The following is a 25,605-nucleotide window of genomic DNA, read 5'->3' as shown; positions in this document are numbered from 1 at the left end:
AAAGAAGTGATATATTTCAACAAAACGAAGGATGATCATAAATAAAAACAAACAATGGCAATTCACTTTGCTTCTTCAAAATAAAAGACAACTGAATAAAGTGAAAATAAGTGATCTAACCAAATACTCAGTACTGTAAAACACAGCGCTTTTTGTCGAGTATTGAGGGACTAGCAGCTACTGGCCAAGCCGACTGCTTTTGGAAGGACCCGGTAATTGCGTTTGATGTCCTTGTTGTTCCGCTAGCAGTCTTTCGCGTGCTTCCGGAGGTAAGGCGTCCGCCAGCGTTTGAATGTCTGGGTTGTCCACACCGGTCAACGCGATTTTCGACAACTCCGGTAATTCTGAGAAAGGCATCCAAGCTTCACCTATGAAGAATCATGGGGGCGAAATGATAACTCGTCTTGCAGAATATGAACAGTAAATTGCTACACAAGCTGCATAAGCAAAGTTCGTCAAGTTTCCGGAAAAGTGTGGAAAATAGTCGGTAGATCTGAGAGGAAAAGTAAACTTAGAGCAATGGTTTGCTGTCTAAGAAATATGAACTCGTCTGTCACACTTATCGATAGAAATCTTTAGGCGTGGCTTGTACCTGATCCACTCACTGGGTTGCGATCATCTCTAAGAAACTGGAGCCACATGAAGAGAAAACGTCTTCACTACAAGATCTGGTTAAAATGAGACATTAGCCCGTAAAAGACCTCCTACACATTAGGTAAGCGAAGTAGGATAGGACGTGTAGTAGTATCTTAACGGCTTCGTGCCCAGCCGGCCGCTTATGCCGAGCGTAAATAAACTTGATCAAAACTTTTGATTCACTGTCAGTTTGATCGTTCATTTTACCCATCAAATTTTACATGAAAGCTTACTCAAAATATCCCTTTGCAATTTACGGAAAATAACGTCCACAGAAATGCTATCGATTTAACAAACGGGGAACTAAGTGAGATCTACAAGTGGAAATTTCCTGAAGTGCATACGATGCGTGTGTTTTACTTCGTTGCGCAGACAAAGTGACGGGAGGTAAAACGCGTGATAAAGGAGATACAAAAATACGGTTTACCGTGCTTCAGCGAGCCCTCAAGTAGTGACTAGGATGTAGATACTGAAGTTTTACTAAGATGAATTCATGGGTAATTGCCGTCGGGTTTATTCGGATTGTAAGAACTGCCATACTACAGTTAACGGAAACGATGTCGGGGCTTGAGACAATGTGCTCATTTCTTTTGGTTGCGCACATCACCAGTAAGTAGTTTCCAAAAAGATACATTTCAGTAAGAGATCGAATCGAGTTGGTAAGGTATCTTTAGAGAGACAGTTATATTATTATTGTCATTAATGTTGTCCTTATTATTATACAGTAGTAAGAAGCCGACCACGACGCAATGCAGATCAAGAACGGGCCAACCGCAAGAGACAACCGACGGCAAGAAATACAAACCACAACGCAACACAGATTAAGATCGGACCAACCAGAATCCAGGTAACAGCACAAAGGCTGCTCTTTGCAGACTATATAAACGCAGGCACGAAGAGAGGAGCTACCCAACCAACAGCGCACTGAAGATATCTCCTCGAATGGTGACGAAACGTTTGCAAATCAATTGCCAAGCTCGGCGAACAGATCAACAGCCACCTGATCAATTACCAAACAGTAGTGCACTATTCGTTAAAGGTATGGTAGTACAAACGAGAGAAGATAAATAGGTACAAAATAGTGTCGTCCGACCAAAAGTTCCTGCACCCAAGAGACAATCTGGGGTAAAAAGTTATACCGCAACGGCCACCGAATGCGCTGTGTAGCCAGGTCATAAAGGAATCGTGTCCATCAAACAGTTTCCACTCTGTACAATCGACTCCTGCTTCATCAGTAAGCTTCGTAAGTAAGTAAGTAAGTAAGTAAGTAAGTAAGTAAGTAAGTAAGTAAGTAAGTAAGTAAGTAAGTAAGTAAGTAAGTAAGTAAGTAAGTAAGTAAGTAAGTAAGTAAGTAAGTAAGTAAGTAAGTAAGTAAGTAAGTAAGCAAGCAAGCAAGTAAGTAAGCTCTGCGAAACTGGGGAAAAAGTACCTCACTAAATAGTTCAATGTCGAAGACAGCTTTCGTGATCTCTTTAGTTTAGTACCAGTGTTAATCAAACGTAACAGACCCATTCGGTAGCTGTGCTGCTAAGTTACACAGTCCACCTATGAGAAGATACATAGTTGTTAGTCACAATGTTTCTTTTGGGTCAAAATCAATCTGCACAATTCTTTCACATAGAGTCTATTGATCGAGCAACAGTCATCTGCGCATATGTTGTGACGGGCAGTTTCAAGAAACTTAATTTTGTAGAAACCAGATGTGTCCATTTTTTTATAAAAGAACCCCTAAAAATACAGGGCAGTGACATACTTTAGTTAACGTTAGTGTACCTGAATGATTCACACAATAAAGGCAGTTTTGGTGTTTTGTTCAACCGAAAACGTGATTCGCTTGTTGCTAATGTGAAAAGATATGGGAACGTTTATGAAAGATTCCGTCTTGTAAGGAAACCCAGGTGAAGACTGTGCAGCTGTTTCACCCTTACTAAGAATCATCCACAGTGTGTATCCCAAAAAAATTCCTTGGGTTTCGTGAGATTCACACAGCTGGTGATTCCCAGTGAGGATGAAACCACTGCAGACTGATTCTGGTGTTGAAGGATGAATGGCGCTATATCCTAACTGTAAATTAATCTCACTGTTGATCACCAACTCGTGGCCGAGCGGTTAAGTGTTCGACTACTACCACGGAGGCCACTGGCTTGAGACTCCCTGGAATTTCGTGAGGCGCCCACTGCTGGTGATTCCAAATAGGGATCAAACAGCTATACGATGCATAGGTTGGCCTCACGTAATGGACAAAATAACCATTAAATGTTTGCTTGCACGCTTATTTTCAGTCCCCATTTCATGACCTGCCCCATAATGAGAGCGTGCAGAAACCGAATCTGCCCCAGTGGTGGCTTGCTGGCCAGTTCAATATGTTTGGCCAGAGACGGCATTATCTACACGGTCGACACCGACAATCACCCTGAAAAGGATGCGTTTGATTGCCTCTTGGAATCAGCTAACATTATTACAAGCCAAAGTTAAGCTCACACTTGTATTTTTCACGCAAGAACAACGCATCACATTTTAGAAGACTACTTATTAAAACTACTGGGGTAATCACATGAAAATCATGGTAAATCTCGTGCGGCATAATGCCGTACGGCATGGAAAAATATACTCTGGGGTAGTTCGCACAGATTCATCTTGAGACTTGTATCGAGATAGCTAACATTACTGTTTTTTTGTAATATCAAGAAGTTTATTGAAACATTCCATGAAAAATCCAAAGTGGTTTCTAAGAGCACACGATGCAGAATTCGGTACACGGGTGCTTGGTTAGCACGCTTGTCTATTTTTTCTCGGAAACAACGTAATCGGTGTTATCTACCTTAAATACGCGTTCGAATTAAAGAAACGGTAAAATTTCGCTTTTGAACAGATTGTGCTGCCATAGGTACGAATTTGTCAGCTGACGCAGGTATCTGACACCAGATAAACGATTTTTAATCTGGTAGCTAATGTTTTTTTTCAGAAGTTCAGATCTGTGGGACTGGGAGAACTTTTCTAAGTAAGCAAACCACCGGGTCCAGTTCAGCTGGTTCCTTTTTAACATCTCCTCTAAATTCAGTTCCCAACAAAACCCCACAACTCTTCTGTATTAATTTTGTACCTCGGTTTTTGGAGGACCGTCTGGTATTCTGCGTCATTGTATATGAAGTGTTGGGCTTAATAGTAGGGTAGTATTTCAGTAAGACAGTTCTGTTCCCAACAGATCTCTCTGCTCTACTTGAATTCATACAATCCACTGAGTTTCTACTTCGATTCGGTATCCATCCCCATGAGGACTTTTCTAACCACAAAGTAAAATTTTTTCTCTGTGTCAGACATCCGCTACTATTTTCATTCCTGAGCGTTTGTATTACCATTCATGAATCCGGTTGGTAAAGTTCGCTGATTCTCTGATCGCTTTACATGTTATGCCTACAAGACGAGTCAAGATGTACACACGTGGTAGGCTGGCGTGCAAGGCATTGAATAAAAAGACATAAAACATACGGAAAAGATATTAAAGCGTTTGCTGTGGGACCACTGTTTACTCTATATCTTGCTTGTTGCTTGTTGTGCTGTACACAGCGCACAGCTGCGTTTTGACCATCAAATTCGATGATTACTTCAGACATCCTAAAAGTTACGTTGGTAGGTAATCCGATTAGTTTCAGGTCACCTGAACATGCAAAAGATGTGTGTATATTTCATTTAGTACGTTAATCACCACAGCGCTATGTAAATGAACTAATTGGATCTTGAAAATCGAATTGTTTGAAACAGAACCGAGTGCAGTCGGGTATAAAATCAACTCTACTGATTGCGCCCTTTAAGAGTCGAAATAGTGCGTGCCAGGACAACTCATCTAAGATTGGCTAAGCATGAAGTTTCAACTAAGGGATTCTCGAAAATCTAATAAAACTGTCTCCAGAAAACTGCAGGCCAACGTTATCCTCAATTCAGATTATGAATGAACTATCTCCGGATAGGAAGGCCTGGGTACTAGCTACCTACACGGACGTCAAGTATTCCAAAGGGCAACGAATCTCAATGTCTAACCTGCCATTGTGAAATAATTCATCTTCTTAGTCCAGCCATCACTGCGTGGAGTGAGACAGTAGCCAGTGCAGGCTAGAAACAAGTTTTTGTGTTTTTGTCAACTGATTATGCTCCGTGGAACCTACATCAACAATGAGAGCTTGTGCATGGCACCATAGTTGACCCTGCACAAAGCTTATTAGCCAAGCAAAAGAGTGCGATAACCTAGCCACCCCGAAGTGCTAGATTCACGTCCAGTGCCTGTCAGCTATGTGGATGGAGCGGAGTGCAGTTAGATCAGATATAATCTGCGCTGCTTCACCTATCATAACGCTTCAAAAAAAAATTCTCAAATATGTTTGATGTGCAAACGAAGCGAATTCCCATCAAGAATTAACTAAGATAACTGAAGAAATCGTTCATTTTGTGCAAATAAATCAGCCACCAGTTACCGCTGAACTCTTGAGTTACTGTTGACAGTTTAATTCTCGCGATGTATGCTGATAAAGTGGAGAACAGTTTGCTCAAGCAAGAGCTTGATTCGCTTCCATTGTAGAAATTGCTTCAGTTCAGCTACAGTAGTCACTGCAATGAAAACTGTATTTGGTTAGTGTGGCACAAGCGAAGACACGTGACTATTTAGCAACATAATTCACTAACTCGCAAGAATCACCTTTTGGTGGTATTTTTTACACAATCTGCTTGCCACAGTACAGAGTAGGAATTACCTATTCATCTCACATACCGCTTTCGTATCGACTGATCTACACTTCTCTTTGAGTGAGCACAACAACTTGAGTGACGGAACAAAAATGTTCATACACAAAATTACGAATTGCACATGTGGTGCCGTGTATAGTTTCATTGAACGAAATTGTTGCGATACCATAGGAATCTATACAATTTTACACATGGCTTACTGTGAGTGTGCAGGACTACACCATCCGAAGTCTTCAACGTTTGTGTGTAAGAGTAACCAGTGGTTCAATGGTTATCTAGCCGGTAAGTACCAAGATCAAAGGGTGAATCAACAACCTGGCTCAGGATATCAGGAGACAAACTGATGAATGTCATGTCTGCTAGTCGGACTGTTTTTTCTATGGGTATCTTTGGCGTAGATTTCTGTGAGCCCTGTATTCAAGTTCAGTCTAAACGTAATTGCAGTTGAGAGGCGGAGTTCAAATAGTATGAAATTCGATCGCAGTTGTGAGGCATTTTATCACCTGACAGAATACAACCCTGAGCATTCTTTTAGCATCAACTACAAGAATATTTTAACGGCAAAGTGTCACACTTACTGCTACCGGCATGTTTTGACGAATCTCACTGTCAACTGGCGTTAGCTACCTTTTCTTTACGGGGTAGAATAAGTGGTAGTTTAGTTGCTGTTCAAAATCAAAAGGAGCTGAAATATTGGAAGAACACGCCTGTTGCCAATATTCCTTAGCATATCCGTGAGGTCTAGTCCTTCACAACTAGTTCGAACGATTTGGACAAAAAGTGAAAAAATGTGAGCGGCTGATGTCTTTCCGCAGACATTCTGTAATTTCCCAAGACAAAAGCAGAAAATATCTCACTGGAACGTATTCTGGGAGGCGGGTTGTGCTAAGTACGCGGAGATTCTTTGTTTTAACTAATTTTACATGATATTGCGAGGGAAAACTTTGTTCGCCAGTCTGTCTCAAGGGCTTCGAAATTAGGAACCAACAGATTACCATTATAGTAAGTCAACGACAGCATACATGACGTTTTGCAGAGTAATAAGGCTCATACTGCTGGGTACACTTCTCAACTGGAGCCTCGTTAGCTGCCAGTGACTGTTTTGTTAGTAATAGCTTGAATGAGCATTCTGTTCACTCAAGCGATGCCTCATTCACGTGCATTGGTAGCATCCTATAAGTAATACGCCATTACATGATTTTTATTCAAGGGCCTCTTACTGGATCACAGGCTCCTTAAATTCCGGTTCTTAACTGGAGTCTCTCTGCTACTCTTATCATTGACGAGGTTGAACTTGTCATTGGTTTTAATATAAGTTCAGGGTTCAGAGCCAGCCACACCCAGGCTTCAGCCTGTAACATTCTACTGCTCAATGGTTCCGTTCGCCTGAATTAAATGACACCGCCCATTTCACTGTTTATTGGATAACTGACACCTACTCAAAGCTTCTTCTGGTTGGATATCTCTGTAATGCCTAATGCCCTAAAAGCGCACGCTCCGAGTTGGCTTTACTTGGACCACAGACGAGTTCTTCTGTGCTGGTTCATAACGTGGTGCTCATTGATTGACGATTATCGATTGATATTGACTTAGACTTTATCACGTTCACGATTTAGCCAGTAACTTTGAGTTTAACGGTTTTCAAGACCTTGTTTATGCCCAAAAGTGAATCCCAATCTGTTAAGCAATTACACAGAGGGTGACCAGCAACATCACTTAAAATTCATAGTTATATTGGAATGCCATGTAAACACATTCACATTTTATTGTGCGATGTGTCAGTGTTTCGAAGACGCCATATTTTCTATACCAAAAAGTAACCTATACGACACCCATTATGGTTTAATTGCACACAATAACGTTATCGTAGTCTCAGTTTCAAGTATGGACTCGTCATACGTGGTGATGATCCATCTGTTGTAACAGTTTATGAAATGTTAGGGAAGTTTTCTCTCACAACGGCATCGATTCTCTCAGTCGAGTTATGTAATCTATCAATGTGGATCTTTCAACCCGTCATCACGCATCAGCATTACTTGCCTGCGTTCTGTGGCACCACCCTCTGTAATAGCAACTTGGGGTTCATTCGCTTTGTATGCCAACGAGTAATCTCACAGATATTGAAATGAATTCATTCACAGATATCAGCTACACAGCCTTCGACCCAAGTTGTACACTACTGAATTCATCAATGATGCCCACCACCGTCGTATCCAAAGTGCCTTTGAATTCCAAACCAATGCGATTTTTTGGGAGATAGCCCTAACCGCAGAAATGCCCAGCAAGTCGTCCACCACAGACGTATGGCCTGTGTCTTCATCCGAACCGTAAAAACAAAAAACCTCCATTAGTCGTTCGCCTTGATGACCCTATGACGGTTAGATCTTCATCCAAAAAGGAGTTAATTCCCTCTGTAGAATATACCTTCCGGGTTATCCAAAACAGTCAGGTGTAATCATTACCAAGGCCCTTAATGTTTCATTTTCATACCAGCTCAAGCCTGCGAGAAGCGAGGGGAGCTAAGTCGTCTGTGAAATTTTCTGTCTTGCTTAACCAGTGAATATTTTTAATCTTTAGCATATATATTTACTTTTGTATATGGCCTAAAATATTATTCATCCTCGACTTATTAATTTTGCCCATCGGTTGAATCCCACAGGCTAACCGCATCCATCAAGATTGCTTCTTTTGGCCTCTGTAACAGACGCACTTACAAAGGATTTACAAATTGTCCTGTTCGATGTTTTATCCTACGATCTGCCTTCCGATTATTGGTGATCTCCTTCAATGCACTTAACCGAAAGTTCCTAGACTGCGTCCGGGCTCACGCGTTCGCAACCATAAACCACCTGAAGTGCCCGAACAATCTCAGATGTTATTCTTCACTGGATTTCGGTGCAGGAGAATGTTCAAACGATTCCTCTACCTAATGAAATGACAGGACGCTGCCTTTATTCCAGCAAACTAACCAAAATAGGTAAACGCATTCGATCGACTATTTGGCTTTTTAGCATCTCTTATTCAAGCGCTACGTATTTTGACGGTCCCCCTTGAATAGTCAATCTACCTGCCACAGACCATACAGTTTGTGACAGCGTAACTAAACACCCATTGTACCGTACGTGAATTACATAAAATCTTGGAGAGAAGCCCTTTTTCTTAATCCCCATAGGTAACCGTTTGCGTTTTCCCGGAAAAAATTCCTGTGGACCAGTGTAACTCCGTGTGAAGTATGGATCCACTTTGCAAGTCGTTATGTGATCCCAAGTGTCATCGGGAACGGTCTTGTAAGCACTTTAGAAATGTAAGTTCTTCTGTTTCGGGGTCTGCTTGGAAGTACTGCTAGACACAGAGTATTCGGCTATGGAAATTAGGATGTGGCCAGATATGTGGCTGATCCGTTTGACCTGTGAAAGAATGATGTCAACGTTAACATTTCTGATTAGCACCAGTACAAATCTTCTCACAAGGTCATTGTTTCCGCTGTGATCCTCTTCTACCCTAATTACAAGCAATCTTTCCTCATTTGGTTCACCAAAGCTGCGTCCCATTTCTTTGTTTATGCTTTCATTGGCACGTGGTTCGTTCTCAGTAGCCAACACAACTAGAAATTTCATCTCACTTGTATAGATATTATTGATCAGTGCCTCAACATAGTAACCGCTGTGATGTCTGACTTAATGCCATTGCTTACTCCAACCCTGGATTCATCACATAGTCAGTCAGAGTTGTTGATTTGTACTCGACTGACCCAACTAATGAATGACAGCAGTATCGATTTCTCAGGAATTCGGCAGACAACAAATTGCGTCCCTACGGTTAAACGTGTGGTAAATTTTGTGAGTGGTCCCAAATGTTGTGAATGCGGATATACCGTACCACCGTTTTAAACGAAAAATAATCAGGTCGCAAGCACATCCGTTTAGGTTTGTTACTTTTAGGATGAACGAGTGCGGGTTTAGAGAACTTCCTATTCACAGCCAGAGAGGTCCTGACGAAATCATATTTTTCCTGGTCAAGTCTATTCTAAAGGCTCTGTACATAGAATTCGCGTCTAGGGTTTTTAAAATGGGAGAAATGAGAAGGCTCATTTGTGTGAAGGAATCCTTTTCAGAGTCACGTTGCTATGCTCTCACATGTGGATTCTGACGACATTCCAGTCGTCCGACTTATGTAGCTGACCAAACACCAGAAGGCGAACTGTCATTGTGAACATATGCCCTTCTGGTCCTCTGAAGTTGTGATAACTGTTACTAGTTAGGTGCTGACATCCTCTGTAGATTCATAACAGTGAGTAAATCCACCAACGATACTTACACCCCAGTGATCTGCAGTCTCCATAAAGATCCAGGTTTAGAATGCGAGGCACCGTACAAACCTTGTTCATAAGAATTCACATAAGAAGTTATTTGTATGGTCAGCTCCGTCTGATCCTTGCTCCTTCCTTGCTCAACATGACCTAACAAGTTCGACCCTGTTATCGTACATCAGGAGACATCAAATGCACAACCAATCAGCCCTCGTCGCCTTGACCTATGGCTTGACCCCGGACGATCAGATGCTTCACTCCGTCTTCAATCACACGTATTTGTTTTTGTAAAACCTGGGTGGACATTTCTTGCTTATGCCATAATTTCCAGGAAAAGAACATCCTGCGGGGGAGAATGACCAAACACACAGGTGGGTTTGAAATAAATCTGTTATTTGGAGCGCGAAATCCGATATTTCCTTTGTTGTGAATAGGGTTTGCGACCTCTCATTCTTAATTCAAAACCAAACTATTGCTAGGACAGAACGTATGCCGAAAATAGTGTGAACGTAAAAATCATGGGATGGGAAAACGGAATCCGGAGAACCAGATTCATTCAAAAAGGAAGCTACTCACAAGGTTGCTGAAAACTCATCGACAGCCCAAGACCGATTTCGCCTTTCTTGGGGCTCTTCAGGTAGGCGCAGTTCCCGGGTTTCCTTCAATCCTATGTTCTACTTGAACCCAAATTTGACTGATTGCGACAAATACACTCATTTGCAAATCATTTTGGTTTCCACTGGAGAATCAAGCGAATCTCTCGTTTATGACGTTCTTCAGCTGAATGTGCTGCACACGAAAAAGACAACTCAGCTTCCGCCTTTTCCTGTTGAACTGGGTGAATGACTGCCAGGAATCATCTCTAAAAAGCATTGACCCTGCTGAGTGACTTGTTGGTCTGATCACCAAGGTGTCTACATGTCGAGATTCTATCAGAAATGTTTTGTTTCTCCTTAGATGCTACAAATTACCTGACACCACGTCTCTTCATCCATAGTACTGATCTTCGCTTTAATTCCACTTGGCCATTAATACTTTGTTTCCAAGTGTCCGTGAACAGTTAGTTAATTTTGCTTATTTCCTCGATGAATTTCCAAGTGTTGGATTAGTTTTGTCCCTTATCTGATTCTACCCAGTAAATTGCCGGCTTCCTTACAATTTATGTCAGTAAGGATGCTAAGCCAACTCCAGTTGCGTAGTTTACTCTTATCTAGCTCGCAAATCCCGGATTGTCATTCCTTTTCTATATCTGTGCTTGTAGTGCCCTATTTATCACATATGGGTTCATACCGCATCGTCACAGTTCACAAGAACCTGATATCCTGGGAAAACTGAAGATTTTCAGCGTTCAGTTGCATCTTAGTTGCGAATCTGTTCGGTTTGTTTTCGAAGGTCGCTGACTTTCTACGCATAATGTAAATATTTATACCATCCTAACCAAAGGTTTATCTTTGTTGCTGAATCCAACATACGGGGAATGTTTCGCGTGTGAATAAAGATGTCCACACACTCGCAAGACACCTAGATTGCGACTGGTGGGTTATATTACAGTAAAAAAGAGGCAAACGATCGTGAAGTTTTGTGCTTACGGTCGACGTTGTTCATAACCAATCGAGTGTTTAAAATGTTTAACAAGTTATCCCTTCCAGACCATTGTGTCGGAATGAAGGTCCATCAATACAAGTATCCAGCTCTTTTATTGGACACACTCATGAACACGTTTCAGACACCGCCCGTTGCGTACACTCATGATTTAACAATGGTTTTACTCCAAATTATGTGTTAGTCCGTGTATTCATGTATCATGTGTGAATGGTTTTCACCGGAGCTAGAGAAGCGCACGTAATCGAATGTGCACCAATTTCCCCTAGACATAGAAAGAAAGGTATACCCATACTAGTAGTGTCCCGGGTGAGAGACAAACACCAGCACGTACTGCATGGTTAACCCAGACAGATGCATCGATCGCACGCACTAGCCAAGACGCACACATTCATTCACATTTATGCAAAGGTGTACCCAGCTTACTTGATTTTATAATCAAAACCAAAAGGCTGTATTGTGGATGATCCGATCACGCTTTGACGACAAATGATAGGCATGATTTATTACTTACTACTGTTCTCGTTCGGGTGATACGCAGGAGCTGTGCACTTCAGCGTGCAGGCTTCTTACTAGTACCTGTTAGTAGTAGTGTCTATTTGATGAGGCGGCAAATTACACGCTGTTCCATCATACGGACACATGAGTTACTTCGTCCTAATCCCTCACTACCAACGAGTTTTATTCTTGGAGGATTTTTCCCCTGAGAGAGTCAAAACCACTCAGTCTACTGATTGCATAATTTTGATCAATGCTATACTGATTGATGAGATGTGCCCAGCTGTTGTTAACTCATTCTAGAATTCTGAGAAACGGATAAGGGAAGCTGATGACCTGCCACTTACTTTACTCGAGGTGTCCGGTACCGGAATTTTAGTACACCTCGCACCGTTGTCCGTCGGGTGAGACCACTTTTGAGGATTTCATACGGGCTCATTCTTGTACGCCGAAATCCCATGAGGATGGAAAAACCCCGTATTTCCCTTACCACAGAGTAGTTTACATTTCCAAATGCGCTAGAATACAATCGAGTGGAACACAACCTTAACATCGGTTGAACTTAGTAATTGGTCTTCTTCATGGCAGTAACCACGACATTTCCGTGAAAACAGTTTAGCAATGCTTCTTTGCACACAGCAGCATGTCACACAGTGTCCAAGTATAACTCATATGGCCCATCCTATAGGTATTTTCTTTAAATTAGTCCATAGCTGTGTCCGCATGGCTCGCTCTGGACACAGGGTACCCAAGTTTTTTCTTGCAACGACAATCGTTGTGTCTCCTCTTACGTTGCCTATAAATTTACATACTAGAAAATTGTTCCCCTTCGTTGAGACATTCTCACTTCAGAACTGGCCTTTTTGCCGAAAAATTGTCGTCTCAAAGCCAAAATATTATTTCTGGTTGCGAATATCTACATATAGCATTACCCAACCTAATCTGCCACATCTTGAACAGGTTTCTTCATGAATAATGGTGAACATCAAAATGAGCTAGTTTCCATCTTGATGAACCGATTTAGACGAAGTTGTGCTTCAGCTCATATCTTAGGATACGCCCAATCTGGAAATGCTGGTTTGCCCTTCAAATAGGTTTGCTCCCACCAGGAGGACTTGGTTAGCCAAAGAAGGGTGAAAACCTCAATCGTTGTTCCGGGGAACAACAAATTAAAGGCGTGTCACACACTGTCGTGGAATAAGCTGTTTTGTTTTTAGATCATATTTAAATCGATGCGTTTTAAATCTTACGAGCTGGATGATCTCTTGATAGATCAACTAGATGATCCGATGTAGCGCAATGTTCTGTCTGGCGGATGTGCAGTAGGCGACTGGATAAAACTACTGTGTTCTGAGATGGCGGGGTTTTTTAGGTACTAATCTGGTATGGTACTTCTTGAGGTGCGTCCTCCCGGACGTGGTGAGGCTTGGTCTAACAAATACGTAGCTTTGTAGTATTTCAACATAGGTTCTTTTAGGGGATAGTACGTTGCTGTATGACACGTATTAAGCGAACTGGAAAGCTGGTTGTAACTTAATGGTTGCCATATTGAAGAATTGGTAAGGAGGGCGTAAATTGTGGGTCTACGCTTTTCCATGATGAGCATTTTGTTAGGTTTGGTGCAGATAAATTAAGGTTACAATAATACCAGGTAGAGTACCTCCGCAAAAACTCGAACTTTGATTCAATAAATGACTCGCCAAAATAAGTCATTCAATTTTTAGTTTTTGCGGTTTGACGTTTTATACATTCCAGTCTTCCGCTGTCCTGAGTCGGTATGCGAAACTGTTTGAAGGTGCTGACTTCAGTAGCCAATGGCTTTAAGGCCAGCAAACGTCATGCACAGACCTTCAGCAAGCTTAAACTATTGGTCTTTCTTGTTGCCTTTGAAGTTTTAGTCCTTTACAATTCAGGGAGAAGCACTCTAGTTCTTGGAGAATTGCACATACTTGGTGGCTGTATCACCTCCGACGGATGAGGTGAGACGCTTGGAAAAAGCTTCCATGCTTGGAAAAAGCACGCAATATGTCGGTACAATATTTCTCCATAATCTACTCATTTCTTTGTGTTTTTTACCTTCAAAACCTTAAATACAATGAAACAAACTCTGTGGTTGTATGAAATTAGAATATCAGTGTCAGCGCTCATATGACTCTCTCTGACGCTGCCGGCCTTTCTTCGAGAACAGGAAATTACCCGATGCGGAAACTTTAGAAAGTGCCTTTTTGCTTTATTGAAAAAGACTCAGGATGGGCAGTGAGTCTTTGATTCCACTGGTTTCAGTGAGAAATTGACCATGAACGATAAAGTGGGGGTTGAAAATCAGGAAAATTGATATCTGAAATCAGCGTTCTTTGATTACTCCATTCCCATTAGCTCACGTGCAGTTGTCCGAGGAGATCAGCATTGCAGATGGCCACATTTTGGCACGTCGGTAAGATGTTTTGCCAAAAAGGAATTTCAGCAAATACCCAAGAGTAGGGAATCGTGGACCCATCGCAAAGTGGGTTATGAAGAGCGGCTGAAGCATACAGTGTGCCTCATTCGATAGACCTTGAAGTCCTCAGACGCACTGCGTGGCTCTCAGTGAGTCTGTAGTGAGGTGGTCAGACAAAGTACACGATCAGATATCCTTTCGATTCTCAGAATTTCATGCATATGCCATTGTTTGAGCGATTCATGTGCATTTCGACGAATAGTATATTTCATCGTTTCATAACTTGTAAAACGGGGGTGGCTGACTAAATGCTGTGTGTGCAAAACCGTCTATACTTTATACTGTTTGGGATACTAAAACTAACCTCAGCCAAACTTTGTGGACATAAAGATTGGCTGACATCCATCCTTCTTCAGTTCAGCAACTGCGAATTTAATTTCATTCCCAAATCCAATAGGTCAAGCTTAAAAAATGCACGACAACAATCAACCTGGTCGAACTTACCGACTTGGCGGCCGGCCGCCCTTCGTTCGGCCTCAGTCTCAATCACGGTTTCATGCAGATGCCAGGGCTTTTCACACGCAGCGCAGACGAACGCTGAGGTGAACGCAGAACATCCACAACCCTTCGCTTTACACTGAAACGGCGGGGGATGAACCTCGTGTTGTTCGTGAGTGTGTTTACATTTGCACTTGACTCGGTAGGCAGCACGGTCGAAATCACGACGTTTGACGAGCCAGTACTCGCCAACTTCTTCGGGTCTGCTGGGCACGAATTTGAAAGCCTGACAGGCACAACCTCTCTGTGAAAATGTATTAAGCAGATGGTGCCGGATGAAAAAAACAGAATTAACTATGCTTGGTGCAGCAAAGAAGCTTTCTTTTACGCCAGTTTGAGCTATTCACGAAGGCACTGTATCGTCCTGCTTAAAGCACTCACCATAGCTTAAATATGGAACATTATTGTTACGCTATCTGTTGAACTATTTTTAAACCGGCTGGCTTTTTCATGCTTGACGTGATCGGCTCACCGGACGGCCCTAAAGACGATCCAATAAATGTCTTGTTTTGTCAATCTATTAAACTTCACGTCAACTATCCGGAGTTAAACCCCGACGCGGCCGATGGTATGCATTGCTGATGGGCTCTACTGAGGCGATACTGCATTGAAGTGCTTCCCTTTTCTGTTATAGACTAGCCAGAATAATTGTGCCAGGATAGGAGGATGACTCTTCAACCACCTACAACTAATTCAGGACACTGCACTGGGCTGGAAAATATTAACTATTTTGCTCAACTCTGAACCCCGGCTGGAATGCATGGGGTCACATTGTCCTGAAAACAACTTGTTAACTATGCTAACAATTCAAATGTCAGACTTCAACTAGGCGGTTACACAGATGAAATCATCTGAAATGACACTCGGTCATCGTATATGCTCACCTGCAAAGAATTCCGTCTAGCAGTAGTAAGTCTGGCTGCATTTTGACCACTGCTTAATCACAACGATCCAAATAAGCCTAACTTAATGCATTTCAGTTTGCACTTATCTGCTTTGGAGTGGCTCTAAGTAGCTCAGTATTTGTCATGATAACTTCAAGGGAAAAAATAAACCTGAAAAGCTGAGACAAAACGCTAGTGTGTGTTTTGAGACCGCTGCACTTATGAGAAGATGATGCATATTCGTTCTTCGGTATTCTCCGAAATTCATTGTGCATCCTGTCCAGGAAGGTTTCGTGCGATCAGACTGTTTTGGAAGTGCGACATAATCTGCACATGGGCTAACTCAAACAGCCACAGATGGCTAAGTGAACAGGCTCATGCAATCCTGTTGGACAATTCACATTAGGACACCAAATGAAAATCTACAGATGCCGGCCACCATTCTGATACCTTATGCACAAGTTTCACGAAAAACATGGCACCAACCTTAAACTGTAAAGGCGGACAGAATGAACATGTATTGACCGATAACATTTCGTGAAGTTCCCTTTCCCAGTGGTGGCGCCAGCATTGTCAGCAACGTGAGCTCTGTATGCCAAACCTCTGATGCACTCTAACATAGTGAGTTTGTTATGGGAGGCAAGCCTTCATAAAAAACAAAAGTGAATCACGGAACCGTAAAAAGGGATTTTGGAATGGCTCCAAAAGGCTATCATCGTTTTTTCGAGCCCCACTCTGAGTCCACAATTTTATGAAATACTCTTTGGTAGTTCCGTAAAAGTTACCATGGATTTGGTGAAAGAGAGGTAACACGAAATCCAGATATGGTAGGTTATAGATTGAAGTTTGCACACCAGTTAGGCATTAAAATAAAGTCTGACGTGATACACATGGTTTTCCTGGCATTTAACTTATTCCATTTATGAATAACCGGCACCCCGTTTATGCATGTAGTTCCGATTGGCTAGACCGTTGCAGAAGAAATTCATCGGTTGTACTAAAATACACCATTTTACGAGTATTGGTTATTTCCTTTTACTGTTCCAATATTCTCGCCACAGATAATCCAAGGTTTCCCTCTGTTCACCCAGTCATCGGACCAGAACTGAACTCGGGGACTGTCATACGTTTCTATACTGGAATCGTGAAGTTTGCACGTGGTGGTTTAAAAGTGGGTCAAAAACAATTTGGCTCAAAACTAAACCAAAATGTATTCCATGGGCCTGGCTACAGAGGGCCAAGTGAACTTCTATCACGCGATCGAAGTACCCCATGATGTGTACTTAATATGGGCTTGGGGCATTTGACATACGCCTCAGAAACTTCAGGGAAACATCAATCTGTTGATTAATATCATGTGCATATGCTTGTCGCGTGCGTGGTCACTTTTTATGTAGCCAGTGAAGTCGCAATATTCGCGTGCACGTCGAAATTTAAGTTTCTTTTACTCTCTGGGAACAAGTAGTTTAATTTTCCCTGACCCGACTTCGTTTGCTGGCGCATCGGTCCTGAGGTGACCAAGTAAAGTTTGTCTTTTGCCTTTAGACTACCCACAATATTACAGTGGCATGCAGCCAGAAAAAATAGCCGTCAGCGACGTGTGGAGGATGCAAATCATGAAGTTCCATTTCAACGCACAGGTTGCCTCTGACAACATGTTAAATAGGCTACATGGTGCCACTTTTTCCAAAAGTCAGCAACTGCGTTGGGTATGGTACCCTCTGCAAATCGTGTCCAATGCGATAGATCTCTTGCATGCTCATTCAACGAAACCGAACGTTCGAAACGTTGGAGTCGAAACGAATGAATATCATCAACTGCCATCCTACACACTTACGGAAAGGCCTGCTACAAGATAGTGGTCATTTACTGCACTCATTTTATGAGCAAATATCACACCACTTTATAAATCATATCTTGAGTTCTTAGAGAAGGCACTTCCCAACTTGTGCACGTTTTTCAGCTCCTTGACTCACCCCATTTAGTCCGTTCTCTGAGCATTCATGAGAAATTGTGGTCAAAATTCAAACGCTATTCCCTGATAGGACCTCGCAAATAACGGGACACAAGGTGAAAATGTATGCACTACTCTGGGTCTTGGAAATAGTTTGCATAAACATAGTTCGGCGTGAGAATCTATGAATTTTTAATTGAAACTAGTGCTAAGAAGGATACAGGTCAAAATAATAAGCATGAAACTTCAGATGAACTGAGCATTCATATGTCAAGTGCAGCTGATATCATGAAGACCGTCGTTATTCACTTTCAACGGAAGCATGTTCTTGGTTTATTTTGCAAAAATCGGTCGGTCGTACTACCTTAGAAATCTGGTGGAAGCACATGAAATCACGAAATAATAACGCTTCGGAGAAACCTGCTGATCTAAGAAACTTCTGCACCTTTGCTGAACGCTAGATGAAAGTGTAGATAGAAGCTGTCGGGCTGAAAGTGTTATTGTCTGAGTTGCCAGTTGTGTTCTCAGAGTTGTCTATTCAGCAGCTTGCTTAACAGTATAGAGAGAGTTTAAAATTCTAGGCCCAAAACTCACTTCTTCACACCCGAGGAATGGCCTTTTTCCGTCAAACCTTTGGTGCTGATTTAACAAGTGACCACAAAAGCAACGTGACTTTGAGCAAACACGTTGGCAATCTTGTTGATTCCATGGCTTTTCCGTCGGCCGCCACGCCACGTAGATGCCTGGAGAATTGAAAATTTAATGCGGATATTCAGTTCGGAATTTTTCCTAGTAGTTTAATTTAAGTGGATTTTTCAAGTGAAAGATTAGTATAACCAATCCTAGGTAGACGCACCTAGGTTTTGTAGCTGAGAATAAGCACGATTTATTGCACAAGCCAACCTGTTCTGACACACATGGGGATTACAAAATGAGCTCAGAAAGCACAAATCTGTGTTTGATTCCCCACAATCCATTGACGCACGCAAACCAACTGTGTCGTACTCAACCGTCCTTTAGAGGTAACTCTAAACTCCCCCTATAGATCTCCCTTGCTGTGTACTGATCAAGACATTTCAAGCCTTTCGGAATAACATTGTCATGTCCTTCTCATTAGCCGCTTCAAAAGTTGTTGATTTCCTATAGAAATTAAAGCATTTAAAACTTAATTTATCCCCACTTCTTTCAATATACTGTTGTTCCTGTTCACTTACCTTGTCCTATAAGATATTTGATTGGTGAATACGATGGTCAGGACGGACTTCAGGATTCTACCCACCAAGCCATGGGCTACATCAACAAAGTCACCCTACTCCGCACCTGTTCAAGGTTGTACAGCATTGTTTTCCTCTGCATATGATTATATGCTGGCCTGCGTTTCCTTGTATTTAACCGTAATTCAGTTCGCGCAAACTTTAAGGGCAACGACAGTTGAAATGGAGCTGTTCTGATTCGCGTCGCGCTACGCGCCGCGCAAAAAAGTCTGTTTGGTGAGGTTACATGTATTAGCATCTGTTTAGTTGTTTTCCCTAATTTGACGACCCTCACAAACTTTTCCGTCTTCTTTCCTTTGCGTACACCGTTTTGTTTTTCCAAAAGTTCGTTTAAATGTACTGATCTGACACATCGTTCGTCATGCAGGGTGACTTCTATAACTGTCTCCGATAACCCATTCCATTCTGCTATAAGTGACCGGATTAACCGGATTCGGGACCAGACAAATGGTTTCTACTGCTCCATCTGATGTTTACCGCAGTCCTGTTGTATGTGTCAATTTGGTGTAGCTGCTTTCGTATGCTTGGTAAAGCAGAACCTAGCAGAATAGGTTGCCAGAAGATCAGGTGGTAACAAAAATGTGTTCATAAGATGTGACCAAAGTGGTGCTTGAGAACAAACTGTGCACGATGCCGCATGAAGTGCTCGTTGCAGGGTTTTGAGTGTTACGGATTGACTACTTATGAGTAACGGGTGCAAAAAGTGTTTGTCGGGCACACAAAAGATGACCTGCAGAATATGTAAGTTACAAAATACCAACAGCGAAGCAATGAAAGGTCTGTTACGTTCACCGTTACCTTTTCCTAACCGAAACATGAAGGGACGTTGTGAAAATTTGTTGCTGACATACGAACATGAAAGTTCGTTAAATAATGAATGACCGCAATGAATTATTACCGCTACCTTACCGACAGTATATAACTTCCCAAAACGCGAGGGTTCTGATTATTCATCCTCAATGATCAATCACTTCTAATATTCGGGATGATACAAACTCCTTTTCATTCCGGTGGGAGCCACCACCATAACAAATCAAGGACTATCCAAGATTTGTTGAAAGACAGTTTCATACCTGAACTTACCGTAAATGTGGAGCAGTATTATCCCGTTTCTAGCTCATAGGCATAACACGCACTCCGTAGCACATTCATAAACAGCATACAGAGCTGAACACGTTTATCCGGATATCGATTATTGGGGAGAAACTTAATAATCGTTAGATTTCACATTGTCGCCTTATTCCATTAAGGTGGGTCGATGTCTCTCCCCACTCTTTCCAACCACGCAATTAAACATCAGTGGATCGTTTGATCGTCAGTTATCTGGTCGACCTGCCTTGTACATCCCGCTATCTATTAGGAAGAAACAAAATAACTGCTAAATTCACTTATTTCCTTCTACAAAGACGCTTTTAATGTCCGTACTCAAGCTGGTGAACAGATAATGCTCGCTGAAAACATACACTTCCTTGAAATCGATGCATTCTGTGTCTCCGAAACACGCATACAAGACCCAGATGATAAGAAGAGGCTTAGTTATTTCACATTTCACTTTTCGTGTACAGTGATCTAGGAGTAATGATTCGTAGAATATATGACGTGGGAGTTGCACTCAATCTCAGAGCTGGACCCGCTTCATTAGATTGTGTTCCAATGAATATCCACCTTTTCACCGTTCGACCATCCTTCTAATTGAGGCACAATCCTCTTGACGTAAAAAGACACCTGTCTGTAGTGTTAGCATATGCTCCAACGGACTACAGTTCTGCCGCTGAGAAGGATACTCTCTATCGAGAGCAATCGGAGATTTTTCGTCGAGCGAGAAGCACTGATAGCGTGCTCCTTGCGGGCGATAGGACTGTCCCTTCCGAGCTCCTTGGATTCGCATGTGGGCGATCGATTTGGAATCGATACTCACCGAATGGACAACGGGGAGAGAATTCCCCGGCTGTTTGTGGGGAGCTGTTTCTGACCAGCATGAAGTTTCAAAGTAAACGCTCGCACTACATAACCTGGCGGTACAAATCTACCGTGGATCCAGTTGGACCTTGTGGCCATCAGTCACCAAGGGGGAGCCACAGCTTAAGACTGCCAACTGATTCTGGAATGGCGACACTGTCTTAGCAACCAACAATGGTGGTCTTTCTTGATTTGCAAGCTGCCTTTGACTCTGTGGACCGTCAGGCACTATAGCCGTCTCTATTGAGCAAAGATGGCCTTTCTTAGGGTGCTTTACGTCCAGTCCCGAGGACATGTGAAGAAGGTCTGTGGGAAACTCCCGCTTGAGTACACTACATTAAACGGTGTCGGGCGATGCTGTCATTTTCATCTTTCCTTTTTAACTTCGTCGCTGCTGGAGTCTACTCCTGTGGGTTCCAAATGCTCCCAGGGCATTCGCACACAGACATCGTGCACGCGGACAACAGAACTCTTCTTGGATCTGACGCCACTGTAATACAGGCAGCATTAAATAGTCGCGCTTTACTGATGTGCGAATGATTGCTTCGGGACAGCAAGACCATTGCTCGACCGAGAGTCATGTGGGTGTGCATTCTACGAAATCTTGTAAGCACCAGCACAAAGAAAAAGTGTCCAGCAAGAGCTACCTGACTGGCGGGCCAATCGATCGACACAACCAAAGTTTGTTACTGGGTCATCGTTCGAGCCGTCAGGCCTTCCGTCCACGTCACTCAGGCGCGAGTATGTTCACTTGTCCAGACAAAAAATTCAGCCGACTCCATTGTGCGCTGGTGGAATAGTGGTAACACGCTCGCTTCGCATGTCAGGTGAGCGGAGTTCAAACCCTGGCATATCATTGGGTATGCACTGCTGTTTAATGCCAATAGGAGCGAAACCCAAGTCTAAAGTCCCCCTGCTCTGGTGTGGACATGCCAGAGTGATTGCGCTAGGATAGGAAGACCATCGTCCAAACGGTAGTAGGAATTTCCTGTCTGGACACCTGCATAAGCACCAGTGGTCTAGGCAAAGATGATGTTTCCATTCGGATTTAGAAGGCCAAATCAACTTTCATAAGTCTGTATGACCTATAGCGTACGGGTGACCTCAGCTCATCTGACAACAGTCGAATTTACAATACTGTGATGCGCTCCACACTTTTTATAGGTTAGAAACCAGGCCTCTGCGCGCCGAGGACCTCAAAAGACTTTCAATGTTTGACCACCGATGTCTTCGGGGCATTACCCCAGTGTGCTGTGAACACGTATGCTGAATGATTTTCGAAAGAGATAACTCGCTCAAGATAGGTAAACTGATCGCACTGCATAAGTTACATGGGCTTGACCACGTGTTACGTGTCAAGTCGACAGATTCCTCAAAGGGTTCTTTTCGCACAACCATGTGAGGGTAGAAACGAGCCAGGTGAGGTCAAACGATGACTTAGCAGCATAGTATGAAAGCCATTACCAGCAAACTCAGTTGTGCTGGTCATTGCTGTCTCCATGGCTGGGAATTCCGAGTCGGGACACATCCAAGGGGTGAGACATTGCCAGATATGGCCCAGTCGCACTCTGAATGGCACTCTTGCATCCAAGTTGTTGCGTTCAATGCAGCATTTCTATCCTGACCGCCTTTTCAAGATCTCACTGACAACCCCGTAGATCATCTACCGCTTTCAATACCCTACCTTCCCAAATTACCTGCGAAGAAAATGTGGCAATTAGAACCACTGCACAGCAAGTATGCGGTTTTTTTGCGACTGATGGTGGGTTCAGAATTTTGTTCGGACCATTCAACACACTGTTATCAAGTGTACAGTTTGAAACTGCTCAGGAATGGAGATATGGAGCTAGGATAAATGGCTCTATTATATCAATCGTTGAATACCACTTGCGATTTAAATAGTGCCCTAGATTGACTAAAATGGTCCCAGAAAGAGGCATCTGTTAGATTATATACAAAACTGGCTCTTCAAGACTACGCATTTTGTAGTAGGACGAAACAGAATAAAGACTTGTTTAGATGGACCACTTTAAAATGCGATATACTTCGCTATGTGTGCGTTTCAAAACCATGACGTTCAATTGACAACCATAGTACTGTGGGCTAATGTGACAAAAAGAACACTTTACGGTACGGTTTCATCATATTTCTCCCAGAATATTCTAATAAATAGTTCTCCTCAAAGGCCGTAATCTCATGGATCAACAGGATGAACGTTTTTAAGAATTTTTTAACTTTGTTCAGAAGTTGCCATATGGTGGTTGATCAGGTAGCCGTTAATGTGTTTACAGAGCTTGTCAATTTGCCTGCAAACTTTCGGTCATCATTTGTGAGGTAATACCAGCCGTGTGCGGTTGCAACATATGGATTTGTACCATTCCTGTCCGCCATAATTGAAGCAAAGGGAACGTTGTAGGTCTTAGTTGTTAGAGGGTTTGTTTTAAGTGGAAGAAGAAAAAGAAAGATGCAACCAAAATCCATCGTCGACAGCTTTTCTTTAAATACAGAAACCTCATAGTAAAAGGGAAAAACGTACCGCTACTCATGGCTTCGTGAACAGCTTCAACTTCAAGGCTGAACAGTTCTTTGGTCTGTTGTGCGAAGTTATCGTTCATGGCACGTGCCAGCGATATAACATCATAATGTTTGGCTGGCTCGATTTTTTTGACTCGAACTTCTACAACGAGATCACGGGTATAGAATAAGCGAATTCTTGCCTCCAACTGTTGTTTGGTAAGTCCCAGGAATGATATTTCCATCCTTGTCTGTGGGAAAAATATTTCCATCCTTTTTCGAACTTCCAACAATCTGAAACAATAATCATTTTTGTTCGAGAGTACAACCTGTTTTCCTGATGCACCTTTTTGATTGCTCATATTTTTTTGACGATTTCTTTGCATATTGAAAATTCAGAGGTTGGCATTTGGTGGTATAGAAAGTTCTGAAGTTTGCTCAAATTTGTTAACGAAGTAAACTGTAACGTAATAAAAATCATCACCACTGTTCATTTCTTACGGAGTTGGTTGAAAGTAGTAAAATATGAGCTGAGGAAAATACATGCGAAAACTGTTCTCAGATCCTCATTTCGTTGATGCATGGAAGCATTTCTATCAGTACAACTTAAGAATAGGGAGGGGAGCATTGGGCAGTCATTCTTACTCTTAGAAAAATTTTTGCCTGACGTCTGTGTACCAACACTACTGATTCTATATATCTTTGTACTCCGCACCGACTGCGCTTGGGCGGTCACGGTTTAAACAGCAGTAATCAGCAGACATGTCTCAAACGCCGCTTACGTACGCATTCGGGAATTCTCGGAAATCGCTCCACAACTGAAAACATCATGGTCCGTCAGCCCTGGGACTTAGTCTCAACTCCAAAAAGTTACTTTAAGTAGCTTCAAGATGCTAACTTGCCTGGTTACAAAGGTTATGATGCACAACTGGTGCTGGGTGTAGTTAGGTGCTCAGTGACTATCTAACCAAGTGTATTACAAAGAGATTTGCTCACAAGTTACTTGGGAGCTCACAACCGCTGAATAGGTTTTGCTCTGAAACTGTGTTATCCCACACTGCATCCTCCATCGATTTACTTCTATAGAAGGGGGCACATCAAATAAATGACAGATTTCAGTTAGTGGTCTTCATCCGGCGAAATGGCCGTACTTTGGAGAGATGAAACAGCCATTCGGCTCTATACTTGCATCTTTCATACTTAGGCTGGAAGAGGAACATACCTTGTTCCAGAAAACGTGGTGTTACACCATTCAATGTATTAGAACTGAGAGAACGCAAAATTTATTGCAAAATGGTCAGAACGTTGCTTAAAAACACCCTGATTGTGACGGCTATGGCTCTCTCTGTTGTATCAACCAATGATTTCTCTTCCTCCGTATTTCTAGATCAGCATGCATCGCAGGTGTGTAAGGACGACGTAACCAGGTGCATCTGCCAAACCGATTGAGTAACTCAAATAAAGTACGACGGCTGACGTGCTGAATCTACATATTCGTCAGAAGCCTATAAACCACAGCGACATGGGAGTTGTCGCTTTTCTAAGGGGTCTTTTTGAGAGAGTGATCGTTTGGACCTAGACAGGTTTTACGGATGTACGTCCAATGAACCATGCGTGGTTCATTAAGAGCGGTCCACAGAATCCAATCTTGTGTCCACTAGAGACAGATGTCCTTATGGGATGGAAAATCATGGCCACTTTAGCAGCAAAATCACCAAACAAATTAACTGTATCCAACCCGCTTGACAGAATGATGATCAAGATAACCATATGACAGTCAATATTTACGATTCTGCAACCCACAACACAGTATCACTTGTTACCGAACTGAGCACAGGTGGTTTAACCTCTGCTATTACAGAATAGATAACTAGGTGTGGCAATTCCGTTGTTAAATTTACGAAGGTCAAAACTACAAGCACCTTAGCTGAAAAGTACCAGTTAACAAAAGAACCTTGAAAATAGTAAGATGTTTGTTGTCTACCAACCCCAAAGTTTCACTGAGTGGATCATATCTGAATTTCATTTGTTCCTTTTTCTCCACATGCTAATCCACTGCTTGTATCACCTGTTACCCCGAGGTCTACTAAGAATGGGCGAACACCGTTATCACCTCCACACATGCTGCACAAAACACTTGGGTTGTTAGCATTCTTCTGAATGCTCTCTGATCCCAGCGACAGAGGCATTACACTAACCATTAATTCATTGGGATCCTCATGAGTAAGATTACGCTCATCCCG

At 42.4% G+C, this 25,605-nt stretch overlaps 1 protein-coding gene across 1 annotated transcript; it reads right to left on the bottom strand.

Annotated features, from left to right (window-relative positions):
- Window positions 1–23,892, bottom strand: T265_00820 (hypothetical protein; the record flags this gene model as incomplete). Its single annotated transcript, XM_009164692.1, has 4 exons — window positions 1–368; window positions 14,724–15,021; window positions 18,210–18,358; window positions 23,385–23,892. 4 exons carry the CDS (start codon window positions 23,746–23,748, stop codon window positions 178–180), a joined length of 1,002 nt encoding a protein of 333 aa, XP_009162956.1.
- Window positions 23,893–25,605: the final 1,713 nt, after the last annotated feature.

The sequence above is a fragment of the Opisthorchis viverrini genome, assembly GCF_000715545.1.
Source record: "Opisthorchis viverrini unplaced genomic scaffold opera_v5_8, whole genome shotgun sequence".
In the NCBI taxonomy this organism is placed as follows: domain Eukaryota; kingdom Metazoa; phylum Platyhelminthes; class Trematoda; order Opisthorchiida; family Opisthorchiidae; genus Opisthorchis; species Opisthorchis viverrini.
Note: the sequence above shows the minus strand (reverse complement) of the source record. Positions and strands in the feature narration are given on the sequence as shown.